The following is a 14,798-nucleotide window of genomic DNA, read 5'->3' on the forward strand; positions in this document are numbered from 1 at the left end:
AACACATAAAATCTTTTGTCATGTAAAACCTCCAAGAGTCTGACTCTCAACTAGCCCACTCACTGAAACTTATTACATATATTAGGACTCAATCCTCAAAGATGTGAAGACCTGTTATGCCGAAGTCAGGAGCTTAAGCACACCTTTGAGGATTTGGGCATGTGTGCCTATGAAGCTCAGTCGTGTACAAACAATCATCCCAATGACCTCTAAGTCCTCCACTTACCCCATACATGCTCCTTCTCTAAGGCTTCAGCATCATCTTGCTGCCCTTTCTTAAGGAGGCATGTACAGAGTTATGCAAGCAACATATTGCAGGGTCCCTGGATCTGGTCACACTTCCCATGATCGTTCAGCAAAACTAGGGAATAATACACACAATACATTCTACCTGGATGAAGGTTTTGCTCCAATTTTTATTAGGGCTATTCTACCTAAAACTGCTTTCATAAAAATTAGAACTAAAGTACCTACATAATTATTTTAGTAACCGCACAGCAACAGAGTAACCGCACAGCAACACAATTTTATCTTTTTTTTTTTCATGTTTTAAATTAGAATCTCAGGTTTTCATAAAAAAGTATTTTGTGTGGCATGTGCCTTTGTTATTAAACTGAAGAGTTTTCTTTAAAAATTGGCTAACGTCAGCTTTCCTGTGAAGCAGAATTTGTGTCTTCTGCTGTTAAATAAACAGAAATCCAGCATGTAGGCAAAATAAACTAAGTTTCCAGACCAGCTCAATTTTCAGTATCCTGAGACGGAGGAATTAACAAGATTATCCTATAAAAATAAACATTCTGAGAATTTTTTTGGTGCAACCCAAGACCACGAACAACTTTTTTCAGGCACTTGTTAGCTCATATCTTACTTACGTTAAGCATGTGTTCATTCTGCATTATTTGTCCACTTACTTCTTTAGCCTCAAAAGAAAAAAATATTGCTAACTTTTCTGTAACGGTTTTTCTTCAAGCTGAATTGCTCAAATCCCTTCCATTGTATATGTGTGGGTGCATGCCACATGCATACGTGTGGCAAGATTTTCCTGTAGTTGTATCTTTTGGGTCAATTCTGAAGCCCCTTGGAGTCACAACTTCATGGCACTGTATATGGGTCTGCTTTGACACTGTTTCCTCAGTTCCTTACTGGCAGGAAGGCAAGCGGTCAGGCTTGGGAATGGATACGAGCAACACACCTCAAAGAACAACAGTTATAGAAAAATTTTCCTTTTTCTGCTTGCTCATCTCCATTCTTGTAGGTAATTCTCTCTGTCAGATAGAGGTGGGTTTGGAGTTTAAAACCAAGCAGATTGTAGCACTACTATGCCAAATCCAGAGTAATCTCTGGTACACTGTGTGATGGCACAATAGAATTGCACAGGGTTGGACTGAAGACCAAGCCACTCTACAGCTATATCCCTGGATTGGAACCTGTGCCGTGAATGTCCTTTGAAGATGCTTGCAGTTTTGTGGAATTAGCTGACAGTAACTCAGAAAAGAGCTCTCTCAGGTCACAGCACAAGCAAATTTGCAAGGTGTAACAAGGTGTGCTCTTGTGGGATGTTACTGAGCGTACCACAGTCAGTACAAACTGCTTAAAAACAGGATTGGCACAGCCCAAGATTGGGGTTCCTATATAAGGTACCCCAACTCAGTCAAAAAAAGATCTTTGTTTCAATGCACTGGCTAACAAGAAGTCATACAAGCAATTCCCTCAGACAAATATGTTTAGCAGCAGGACTACAAAATTCATACAATTCCTTTCAAGCGGGCAAGATACCATTCTGTCCAGCTCACACTGAGAACCTTTTCCATTTCACCAGATAAGGAATAGAAGGCTTAACAAGTCCTTCCAAACCTAACCCAAAGTAGATAACCCTAAAAAGTTATGTGGAGTTTCCAAACTGTCAGGGGGATGGATCTAAGATCCTGCTGGAGAGGTCCATGATCCTGGGAGATCAACTCTGCAAACAAACAATGACACGTAACTGATTCAGCTGACAGCTCAGAAGCATGACGAACCAATGTCAATGCAGTCATGTCAGCAATACCAAGCTCAGCATTACTTTGTCTCCTTTAACCTTCAGCAGGACCTCGTGTAGGAGTGGAATGGGTGGAAACGCATAGAGGAGATGCTCCTTCCAGAGAAAAAGGTGTGTGTATGTGACTGAGCCTGGACCATTATTCTGGAAAGAGCTGAACTGTAGATACTTCCTGTTGTATGTTGTAGCAAATAGGTCTACAGGGGAAGTTCCCTAGTTCAGGAAAATGTCCCCTATGATATCCGGGTAAATGGGACCTCTCAGGATTAGAGAAAGATCTGCTAACTTGTTCTGAGCCCCAGAGATAAGAAATGCCATGTCTTGAGTGGGTTATGCAAATTCCCTAAAGTGGAGAGTTTCCTAGCATCGGCAAAAAAAAGCACACTCTGCTTTGTTTATGTAGTACACTGCTGTTATGCATGTGGGTGCTTACAGGTAACCTCTAGCCCCCCAGATGGGGTTGGAATGCTCGGTAAACAAGATGCATAGATCCAGGCTCTCACAGATGTGTAGCAGGAGCACCTCAAAAGAGCCAGTAACCTTAAGTCCTAAGGTACAGAAGCTAAGCTCACCATCTTAACTCAAAAGAATCAATGACTAGAGACATCAATGACTACAGTCTCCTGAATACATTCCTGAGCAAACCACCCCTGGGCCCAGCCACCATGAGAATAAAATGTGAAAAACCGTTTAGGCAGTCAGAGCCCAGCCAGTAAACTGTTGCTAGTTAGGCCTGCTGCAGTCTGAACTGCAGCCTTTCATACTTGACAACATACCTGCACACAGTCATATGGCCCTGGAATTTTAGGCAGGTTGTCACAAGGGTGGTGGAATGTTTTCTGAGGCTGTCTGTGATAGAAATCAGCTCTTAGAATCTGGCTCCTGTGATGGAGGCCTTGGGTGGGCCTGAGTTGGAGTACAACCCTTATAAACTACATCCTTTGGGTGGGGACAAGAATCTACTTTTGCATATTCAGCAACAGGCTTAGGCTCTGAAAGGCTGACAATACTAACCAGATGTGCTCTTTCATCCGAGCTTTGGACCCATCTCTGAGCAGCCCAATGTCAAGGTAAACATATACATGTATTTGTTTTCTCAGAAATGCTGCAACTAATACAATGCATTTTGTGAAGACTGGGGGCTGCAAAAAGGCCAACTTGGCAACATTGTGAAGTTGACAGAACCACTTGTCCCAATCGAATGGAAGAAGCAATGGAAGATGAGAGAGTGTAGTGCTGTGCAAATGTGTTGCTGGAAGACCACATTGCTGGCTTGTGTATGTCCATAAAGGGTATGTTCTTGAGAAAGGCAGTAGTGGAGGACACAGCCTGGGCAGATTGGACAGTAACTGCACCTGGGAGCCCCCCTTGATGAAGTGCCTATTAAAAGGTATAATTGGAGATACACATCTCCTAGACCTGGAAGGGACCTTGGGAGGTCATCTAGTCCAGTCCCCTGCCCTCTTGGCAGGACCAAGCACCATTCTTGACATCTATTTGCCCCAATACCTAAATGGCGTCCTCAAGGATTAAAACTCACAACCCTGGGTTTAGCAGACCAATGCTCAAACCACTGAGATATCCCTCCCCCCAAAATTGTGATGCACAGGGCTAGCATCACAAGTGTGAATACAGTTGGTGATCCACTTGGACAGCCACTGAGACAAAATGAGCAGACCCTGGGACCATTTCATGAAGGACAGGAAGAGCCTCGAAGACTTGCACCAAGTCTTTGTGACACGTACGGAGAAGGCCAATGCCTGATGAACATCCAGAATGTGCCATGCCATATGCACAAGATCAGAGAGTGTGGCTTTGAGAAGAATGCAGGGAGGTGGACAGATTCATTGATCTGAAATGGAGAGAAAACCTTACAAAGTAATTTAGGACGAGGGTGAAGACTAAATCTGTCCATGGCAAACACCGTATAAGGAGGCTCCACCATGAGAGTGCCAGGCTCTCCAACTCTCCTGGCCAATGTGATGGCAACTGAAAACGAGACCTTCATTGACAGATGGAGCCAGGAACACATTGCCAGGGGTTCAAAGGACAGTTTTATGAGGCAGTTGAGTACAGAGTTAAGGTACCAGATAGGGACTGTAGGATGTACTGATGGGAAGGCGTTTTGCAGACTGGTCTGAAAACATTTGGTGATGGGATGGGCAAGAAAGGAAATCCCATCCTCTGCTGGGTAGAATGCCACAGCATGCACCCAGACAGTACTGAGGGCTAGGCCTGACTCACAAAGGTGCAGCAGGTAATTGAGGATGACAGGAAGGGGCACAGTGAGAGGAGGCATAGGATGGTTAGTGCCCAATCATTGGGAGAACTGTGTGCACTTGCGGAGATAGGACTTGTATGTGGATTGCTGTCTGCTGTTAATGAGAACCCTTTTTACCCCCTCAGAGCAAGCGATTTCAGCATTCTGGAACCATGAAGGAGTCACTTATAGAAGTGCAACCTGAACAGACAGGGTGCAGCCAAAGTCCTGAGACAGAAGGTTGGGGCAAGGGGGTAAAGGGTACAGAGTTGTCACTGACATCTGATACAGGTAAAAATACCATGTTGTCTCAGCCATGCCAGGGCTATCAGAATGAGGCAAGCCCAATCTCACCTGACCTTGCCCAGAAGCTTGTGAATCAAGGCAAGGGGTGAAAACGAGTAAAGGAAGGTGTCACTTGATGGAAAAGGTGTCCATAAGCAAGCTTCTCCATAGACCTGCTCTGGAGCAATACTGGTGACACTTTGTTGACTTGGGTTCCAAGCAAGTCTATGCATGGCTGACCCCAAAGCTGGAACATATGATTGAGGGTCACCATGTTGATGGTGGTGATCACTGAATAAACTACTGAAGGCGACTGCGGTCATGTTCAGCACCCCAAGATCTGGGGTCACCGCAGTGATGTGATGTTGAAGGCACCAAGTCCACAGTTTTATGGCCTTTGCACTTAGGGTAGGGTTCAGTCGCCATCCCTAACAGTTGATACGATACGTTAAGCGGTGCTGTCAGTGAGGATATCAACCAATCTGCATGTAAGAAGCCACTGAAAATGCCAGCAAGCATAGTGGACCACTCTGAGTTCCAGGTTTATGTGTGATGCCTCTTGGTGAAGTTCCATTTGTTGTAGACCATATGAGAACTGAAATGGTTCCCCCCCATCCCATAAAGGTGGCATCCACAGTAAGGGTAACAAATGTGGGCAAGCTGGTGGAATGGTACCTTGGTAAGAATGTTGTCTTGACACAAGGCAAAGACAGGTGGCAGTATGGTCACAGTTTTGGACAGCAGGTCCCTGGCTGGGGCTTAACATGTGGCCAGCTACAAACTGAAGACACTGCATGTGACATCCGGCTATTTTGACCACATATGTGGTAACAGCCATATATCCCAGCAGCTTGAGACAAACACCCCAGGACAGTGGGAGACAGTCACACCACCAGGATGAGATTGCAAAGGGCCTGGAATCTCTGGAGTGGCAGAGTGGCCCTAGTAGTGGTAGTGTTTATGTGAGCCCTGATGAACTCTGGGAACTGTGCATGTTGAAGCGCAGTCTTCTTGTAGTTTATGGGGAAGGCAAAACTTAACAGGAAGTTCCTGGTCACCTGCACTACGCAAAGGGCCTCTGGGAATGACTGCCCTTTTATGAGACAATTGTCCAGAAAGGGGAAGATGACGACCCCATGCCAAAACAGGTGGGTGTCCATGACTGCCAGAGTCTTGGAGAACACCCTGGGCACAGTGGAGAGCCCAAACGGGAAGACCCGGTACTAATAATGGTGGGACCCCACCATAAACCAGAAGAAATGCCTGTGCGCTGGGTGGATTGTGATGTGGAAACAGGCATCTTGTATGTTGAGAGCCAATCATTTCTGTCCAGCCCCTGAATAATCGCCGCAAGAGACACCATCTTGACCCATTGATAGAGAATATACTTGTGAAGTCTCCTGTGATTGAGGATGGGTCTCCACCCCTCATTTTTCTTTTTAGTTAAGAAGTACGTGGAGTAAAACCCCCACCCCAAAATTCTGTGGGGACCGGCTTGACAGCACCCAGAAAGAGGAGGTACTTGAGAGAGGTCCCTGAAGGATGGGGCGTGGGGAGGCAAGAAGTAGTAAACAGGACAGAACATCCCTAGGCCACTAGTTCCAGGACCCACTTGTCTGAGGTAATGGCAGCCCAGTGGTGGAAAAACAGGTGGAGATGGTGGTGGAACAGATGGCACCTGTATTGTGTAACAGCTGGGAGTAGAAAGATCTTTCACACTCTGGTCCACACCCCCAAAACTGCTGCTTGGATAGTTGAGGATGGGATGCTGCGGGTTGTTGGTGCTATTGCCAGCGAGGTCTTTGCTGCTGGGACCTGTGCTGTTGGCGAGGTTTGAAATGCTGTGCTTGCTGCTGGAACTACTCCCACACAGTCTGAGGGGGAGAGCACTGGGCTCACTTGAATGGGGTAGGGTGTACATCCTCACTGTTGTGCAAGAATCCTTCACTGAGCAAAGGACCTCATCTGTCTTTTCAGTGAACAGATGCTGCTTGTTGAAGGGGAGGTCCTCCACTTTTTGCTGCAGGTCCTTGTGGACCACCAACGGCTGGAACTGTGGTCTGTGCCTCTTGACTTGGGTCATCCACAGAGGGAAGAAAGGTCAAAATCATGGCATTGTCTGGTGAAGATGAAGAGTGGTGCAGTGCGGATTTATCTTTGCTCTCCGACAGGGAATCTTCAGCCCCGAATGTTGAGATGGTGGATACACTGTGGGTGTGGTGGGCTGTGGCAATGTGGGGTGGTCCCTGGACACCACGGATGGTGCCAGTGGAACACGGTAGTGGAGTGACCATGCATGCCAAGGTGAGAACTACCACACAGTGTGGTGAGCTTCGTGGTGCTTGTGCTGTGTGCTCTCTCATTGGCAAGTCTCACGGTGCCATTTAGATGCCATGCTGTGCTCTGGTGCTGGGGGCCTCAGCTAAGTGGTGTCCTGGTGCTGCTTTAGTGCCGACACAGGTGTCACGGCAGAATGGGGCAGTGCCTCGGGGCCCTGTAATTGCAGGGTGCTGAGTCTTGTGCCTCATCCAAGTGGTGCCATGACTTGGTGCTGAACCCAGGGAGGGTCTTCGTTTTGGAGGACCTCTTATGCCCAAAGGGCAGAAGCGACTGAAGGGAGCAGTGCAGAGAGTGTCGAAGGCACCAAGTATTGGCGGCTCAGTTCTGAATGTGCCCTCTTTAATGGTGCTGGCTTTGACAGTGCCAGGGTCATCGCAGCAGTCTTTCCAACTGGCACAGCCTGCGAAGACAGCACTGGAGGCCAGGAACATGCCAGAGAAGGGTCTGCCTGTAGGGGTGGAGTGCCAACCAAGGCAGAGGGTCTCCCATGCTGGTTCCTTACTAGAAGGCGACTCGGGGCTGGTGGATGGAGAGACTTTTTGTAGAGATAAGACTTGAGTCTCTTGGTTCAGTCCCTCCTGGCTCTTGCCAGGAGGCTGAAGCAATAGGTGCAGGACTAGCTTGGTGGCCCTCACCCAAGCACTTGCCGCAGGAAGCTGGGCTATCAGAGGCTGGCACGGCTTCTCTGCACATTGTACATCACAAAGCCTGGGGAGCCCAGAGTGGCGATGACGCAGCAACTATTTAAAAGCTTTTTTGTTTCTTTTTGTTTTGTCAATAGAACATACACGATAAATAACTTGGAGAAAAGGCATGAAACACTAATCTAACTCTTCTTGTCTCCCAGAGAGAGAAAGATTGAAACTTTGTCTACAGCCAAAAATGGCAGAGAAGGAACTGAGGGGCCCGTGCCCCAGATAGCACAAGACAATGCTGCACATGTGTGGCAAACCAGGGCTAAAGAAGAATCTCTGAGTGATGGCACAAGGACACACCAATATCTAGAGTGGTGCACCCAACAAGGATGCTATTTGAAGAAGAAATTTCCTCTGCCATGCCCAGTTACAGAAGCATCCACACTTCCTGGAGTAGGAATTGCTCAGGAGAAGGGTCCCTGAAGAGAGATGGGGAATGAGGATGGAAAAGAGGGGAATAATTTTGTTCTAGAATGAATCCCAGTCCTATTGTTGAAAATGCTACACTGGATTCTTGGGGTAATAGTAGTTTAAATTCTGTCATTGCTCTAAGGGTGTTATTGTTCTCAGGGTATTAAAATCATGACTAAGAAGTACTCATTGAGAAGTCGGAGACATTCTACAGCACACATATTCCTGCCAAAGAAGTTCAGTTTGGTATTCTTAGTCTTAAGAATTGGACCTTGCTGCCTGTCTGCTGCACTTATCGGCTGCCAAGACTACTAGGAGTCACAGAGCAGGGATGTGCGTAGAGGTAACTCAAACCCCTTTGAGGCACAAAGTATTTCCTCTCCACCCTCATTGCCATATGCTGCAAACACTCGTGTCTGATCCTCAATCAGCTCTAGAATGGCACTGTTTTGTGGCAGGGCAACCCCTGACTTATGTGGTGTTAAAATGCACACCAGGGTGTGAGCAATCTCAGATTTCCTCTACCTAGAAACAAAGGTTGTGAGTGATACTCTTTAGCATTTCCTGATGCACCTTCGGGTCATCTTGTGTGGTTGTCAATGAGGGTCATTCTCTGGTGAGGAAGACGACAATTCTAAAAAATCAGTACTGGCTCTTTTTCCTTTCCATCAAGTCCTGAAGGGGCAGCTCCCTAGGGCAGTGCTCCTTGGTCCTATCTCAGGGCATTCAGAGGAGATAGTGGTGTAAGAGTTTAACTCTCCAAAGATCCTGAGTATAACCTCTTCCACTGAAGACTCTGGACTTGATGAAATTCACAAGGACACCAGTCAGCCAGTATCTGATACTGTGCTGGCCAATCCATGGGCAGTAGTCTCTTGCTCATCTAAAGCCATCCGATATTGTTTATATAATCAGTGTCATCTATCGAGACATAGGATTTGAGCTTCAAATCAGATGCCAAGGATTCCATCCTTGGAGAATATGGGGGTGCAGGTACCACGTGGTGAACGATACTAGAATGCAGATGCTACATCCAGCAATGCCATATTCCTTCTCCCCCATTCCAAGCAGATTAGGAAGTGCTCAATCCCCCTGGCTTTGACCCACCCTTCCTTTCTTCCACCAAAACCCTATCCCCACCCTGCCTCTGTCCTGCCCTCACTCCGCCTCTTCCAATACTTGACTCTTCCCTCAACTGCTGTCCATCCCAGCTCCTTTTCTCTCCCAGAGCCTCCTAAACACCATGAACAGCTGGCAGTGGGCAGGAGAAGCTGATCAGTGGCACCACTGGCCAGTGCTGGGAAGGGAAGGCTGCTGGGGGTGCTCAGCACCCACTATTTTTCCCCTGCGCATGCTCCAACCCTGGATGCCCCCCACCCCAAGTTAGCACCCATGGCTGCCTCATTGCCAGCTTGTCTTTTGATTCTGCAACAGCTCTGGCCTCTGGTGCCAGCTCATATTTAGGTAGAGACTAGCACTGGCAGGGATGTCATATGTCATGCTGCCTGGAATGTCAACTTTTTTTCCTGGCATCTCCGGTTCGATACTGTTGGGCAAAAATAGTTTGGTTTCTATGGAAGTACCCCTCAAGGTTGCTTTTTGTTTTGTTTTGTTTTTTTTGTTTTTTTTTGTTGCTGGTGAATTTCTCATTGAAATGAGACAAAGGGAGCCCAGATGAACTCCATATAGATGTAAAGGATTGGGTCCATTCAGTCTGAAATCCTGTTTTTGTCTTCAGTTTTCCTCTTTTTTGAAGCCATTCCAACCCTACTTTTATTACGCCAATTTTACTTCAGGTTTAATTTCAGTTTTCTCTCCTTCTTTCTTAAAATGCATGTTGCCTTCCACATCAAGAATGCTGGAGCTTCCTTTTCAAAAAATCAAGACTTTATTAGCAACACAATCCAAACAGATATAGTATCATATCCCACAATACACTGCATATATTAAAGGGGGAAGTTATCCAATGTTTCAAGATCACATACTGTCTGCTATTTAGATATCAATTGTTCATTGTTGGGCTTTTAGATGTTCATTTATCAAACAGAAGTTTTGTTTTGTTTTTTAACTTTGCAATTATAGCATTGAGAGCCACCAAAGAGTCCTTAAAGAGATGCATGAGGCTCTGGAGCCACAGGTTGCAGACCTCTGCCCTTTTGGAACAGGGACTAATGGTGCTGCAGCAGTGGTTGCTGAGACTTGAGTGCCTCACATGGGTCTCACCCTGCTGGCGTCCTTATGGCTAGCAGGCTTAGGGAGTGCCCCCATCAGTTTTCCACTGCTTCTGAAGCAGCACCAGGGATTGGGAGGGATATCCAGGCACCCTTTTCTGCTGACCTTCTCTGTATTGACAAGCTACATTGGTACCAGGAGTTATGCCACACTAAGGAATCTCTCCACATTGCCAGGCAGGCCAGGTTACAATGCCTGTCCCCTGCAGAAGTCAGCGTACTTTGTGGAGGCAGAAGTGTTCGATGCTACATGGGGATGACTTGGCTCTGAGGGACAAAGATCTCTCTTATTAAAAGCAATTTTAGCCTCTGCTCCCCTTTGACTCCAGGGCTTAAAACTTCAAAATATCCTCCACCGATAACACAGGTGGGATTCACCCAAGTAGATCAGACAACTGGAGGTGGAGTCAATGCCACATTAATGGCAAAAATCACATTGCTTAAACCCTAAAAACCAAGGCATGCCCTGGTGCCTAGGTGGGACAACGTGAAGCAGAACCCTTCACTACACTAACAACTATTACTACCTGTAGCTGCAGTCACTAAATTTCACTTTTCATGTGAACAGTTACAAGCACAAAAAAAGTACACTGGGGAATACCTTCAAAGCAAGTACAAACAGCCCCAACCCACCATCACAGAAAGAAAGGAACTGAGGCAGTTGCGAGTTGGCAAGTCCTTATATACAGTGCTACATGGGCACGATTCCAGGTGGTGCCAGAACTGACATGTCAGGTACACTGAGGGAACAATTTTCCAGCAACCGTGCACTTGACAAGTGCATGCACACCTACACGGGAATGGACATGAACAAGCACTCGAAGAGCTGTATAATTTAAAAGGCAGACTGGTCTAAAAATGAAAATACACTTGAACCTCTTTAATATGGAAACCCTGGGAAACATACAATGGTAGTTTATGGAATTCTCCAGACCACCAGTGTTCACCACAACAAAGGGTAAACAAAGCATATGTTACTAAAGCTTTTATATGTAGAAACCATTGCAGAGTAATGCACATCTACGACGTCATAAGATAAATCCTTAATGCACTGTATTTAAACCATCAGTTGGTTTTTATTGCCGTATGTAGGTAATGAAGCAAAAAAAAAACACCACTACTGTACCGTACAGTGCTCTGTCATGTCTACTGTGTAGCACAGATTTAACTTGTAAACATGACAGTATATAAATATGTATAGCTTTATTTCTCTATTTCAACTTACTTTGTTCTTATCATGGTTATAGTACTTAAGATAAGGGAATCCGAATCACAACGTTCCTGGATTACAGGACACATGAATTAAGGCGATTAAAGTGTATTCTGTCGCTTCATCGTAAATTCAGAAGGGACTGGCCCAATTCTGCCTTCACATATACACACAAATGTACTTTCCATTGCATCCAATTGAACCCTATGCCTTCAAATCCAGGGGTAATACCTTATCCTTAAGCTTAAATCAACATAGCAGATGAATATAAAGAACAAAAAACCACACACATACATTGCAGTGCATACGATCACAATAGAAGTCCTTCCATTTGGTGGTATGATTTCCCCACTAGCTTCAGTCTTAATTATTGGTTGTTCTTCCACAAGTCCACTTTCTCCTTGGCACAGATTTTCAACTTCTGTGCTATTAAGATCTTTATTCTCTCTTGCTAAATTTGGATCCTTAGGATTAGTTTCTTCTGTTGTGAAGAGACCACAGTAAGCTTTTATCACTGTATGATAGGAGGTTTATTAAATATAGTAAACTCCTTATCCGACATGTGTTAAACTCGAACGCTCAATTAACTGGCACAAGCCCTTTCTGGCTCTGCCACTGGGTTCTCTAGCTGGGGCTGCCCACTGGAGCTGCTGGTGGGGCTCTATTCCTTGCCAGCTCCAGGATTCTCCTGGCCGCAGGCCTGCTGGGGTTAACCCATCACGTCCTGGGGCTGGAGCTGCCAACTCTCAGCCCTAGGGCTGGTGGGGTTACCTGGCCCCAGCAAAGCTCTACTCCCTGATGGAGTTCCCCCTCCCCCTGGGGCCACTGGCAGAGGTCCATGAGCCAGCATTGCCCTGTGTGCCCACATAATTTCCCCCAGTCCTTGGGCTGCCAGAGTTCCCCCAAACCCAGTGCCACAGCTGGCTCCCTGAGGCTGGAGCTGTCAACAGGGCTCCTTGCCCCAGCCAGCTCCCAGTTGTGGGGGCCTCTGCCGCCTTGCTGGGGATCCTACAGCCACCTCTCAGTTAAGTTGCATTTTTGAATATCCGGCAACCTCACAGTCCCAAGATTGGTGGATAGAAAAGAGTTTACTGTACCATGAATGGTAGGGGGGCGGGGGGGAAGGTTATTTACCACTTCACATAACAACAATCATGGGCCACTCAATGAAGTGCCAGGCAGCAGATTTAACAAAAACAAATGGAAGTACTACTTCATACAATGTACAGTGAACTCGTTGTCAGGGGCCTTTTAGAAGTGAAAATTAAGTGGATGAAAAAAAGAACTATGTATTTTCACAGAAGATGGGTCTATCAATGGTTATTAGGCCAGGTATTAAGGGATGCAACTTCCTCCTTCCCTGCCCCAGGTCTCCCTAAGCTCCTGACTGCCAGATGCTGACAGTGCACAGCAGGGATCAATTGAAGACTCCCTGTGCTGTTCATTCCCTTCAAGACTTCTGGCATTGCCAGTATTGGAAGAGGGATACTGGTCCAGATGGACCATTAATCTGACTCAGTATGGCCATTCTTATGTTCTTTTGTACTGGTAAGATGGGTATGCAAGGTCCTACTGAAGGCCTTTCGAAAGCGTATGACATTACATCAGTTTGTGTGATTGTCACACACTTACCTGGTGTGCTTCCATTATTTGTAAACAATGCACTATTCACTGACTGACACACAGGTTCTCTATGGTCACTGAGCAAATCCATGCTCCCTTTTGAGGAGTTCACATGTTTTTCAGGAACAGGCAATGACAAAGATGCTTTCAGAGTGTTCTGGCTTTTTTCAGGAAACTGGAGACTAAATTGCTTCTCTTTTTCCCAGCCAGCTAGTCTGCAGCTGATTAAGGAATGTGGTACTTTTCCCTTATTCCTAGAAGTAATTGGACAGTTATCAGTAAATAACATTTCTGAGAAAATGAATGTGTCTTGATTTGTGTGTTCTGTGTTGCAAGCAGACTCAAGTTCAGTTACACTCCAATACCTCTACTCTAACTGAAGTGTGGCATGTATACTAACGCCACTGAGAACAATTTTCAGGACAGCTTAGTCCTCTGTGGTTACAAAGTATTTGTGACATTTTAATAGAAGTACAGCTGTGGACTGGGTTCTACTACTACACAACAGGATTGACATCGATTATAGAATAGTTCCCTGAACTTTGTTCCCCCATACTCTTTCCTAAACTGAGTCCATGATGCACCAGCTATTGTTAAAGGCTGAGGATTGTTTAATCGTGACCGTTAAAGTAAGCAATAGGGATCAGAGTCAACTTTGATTCTATTTCTCCATATTTAAAAAAAGGACGTTAGATATGTATAAGGTCTGAAATTTCAGAGTGTCAGGAATGTATAAAAAGAAATAGCACAGTAAAAAAGGAAAGTTATAAAAGAATAATTTAGAGCGCTTACTCTATCCAAATGATCATGTTCTTACTCTCCCCTAGCTTAAGTGTTCCAAAGTTAGTCATTCTTGACACCTCCAGGCCTCCTTTGTCTCTCACCAAATTTTCATCTTGTTTATCCAAACTCACTTCACTAGCAGCAGATAGTCTACGAGAGTCATAATGACAATGTGTTAAATCAAAGTTATACAGGCAGACCCAAGAAAATCAAAAATTACATTTAAAGCTACAAACTTAAGGATTTTTCCCCAGTGTTTGTGTACAGAATTCCCAAAATGCTTTCTCAGGTGCCTACCATGATTAGCAAGCTATCAAATTATATTTACTAGAGGAAGTAATGATTTAGATACATATTACATAAACTGCCTTCTTTAGCAAGATTACGGTCAGTCAATCTTGGATGCAGCCTGTAAGTGTTTGAAACCAGCCTATTCATCGTCAAAGGCCTGGGCTAATTGCCACTAAAGTACATGGCATTACTACTATTGATTTCAGTGGGAGTTAAAACAGACCCCCAAATCAGCAAAGAGGGCAGTTTTTCCACAAGTATTCTCTCATGGTCCAGTGCCAGTAGCAGCCTTAGAACCATGTACAGAGTGAAACGAATGGGTTGGGACAGTTCTTGTAATTTTTCTTTTGCTGCTGTTGGCTTCATGAGGGTTCCTTTTTAAAAAAAAAAAAAGTGACAGCTAATAGCCTAATTCTTTTTTCCAAATGTAACCAGCAGCCTACCTCCACAAAAAATACCCCCTGCCTGCCCACCCACCTACAGATTCCCATCAGTCCCAGTGACTGCAACTCTGGTTTTTCTGGCTACCCTCCCTGGTGAAATTAGTAAAAATTAGTTTCCTTTCCACCTTCAGTATTACAAAGTTCAAATAATTTTAATGGAATTTTCAAAGCAGTAATGAAAATTACAT

The 14,798-nt window shown here is 45.4% G+C and overlaps 1 protein-coding gene across 1 annotated transcript in view; it reads right to left on the reverse strand.

The window, feature by feature from the left end:
- Positions 1–14,798, reverse strand: part of MOV10L1 (Mov10 like RNA helicase 1) — a 104,627-nt gene that overhangs the window by 63,159 nt on the left and 26,670 nt on the right. Inside the window, exons 6-8 of the mRNA XM_075005932.1 lie at positions 13,886–14,034; positions 13,103–13,347; positions 11,765–11,951 (exon numbers count right to left, since the gene is read on the reverse strand). Of these exons, the coding sequence (XP_074862033.1) occupies positions 11,765–11,951; positions 13,103–13,347; positions 13,886–14,034 (581 nt within the window). The remainder of the gene's footprint in view (positions 1–11,764; positions 11,952–13,102; positions 13,348–13,885; positions 14,035–14,798) is intronic.

The sequence above is a fragment of the Carettochelys insculpta genome, chromosome 1 (assembly GCF_033958435.1).
Source record: "Carettochelys insculpta isolate YL-2023 chromosome 1, ASM3395843v1, whole genome shotgun sequence".
In the NCBI taxonomy this organism is placed as follows: Eukaryota; Metazoa; Chordata; order Testudines; family Carettochelyidae; genus Carettochelys; species Carettochelys insculpta.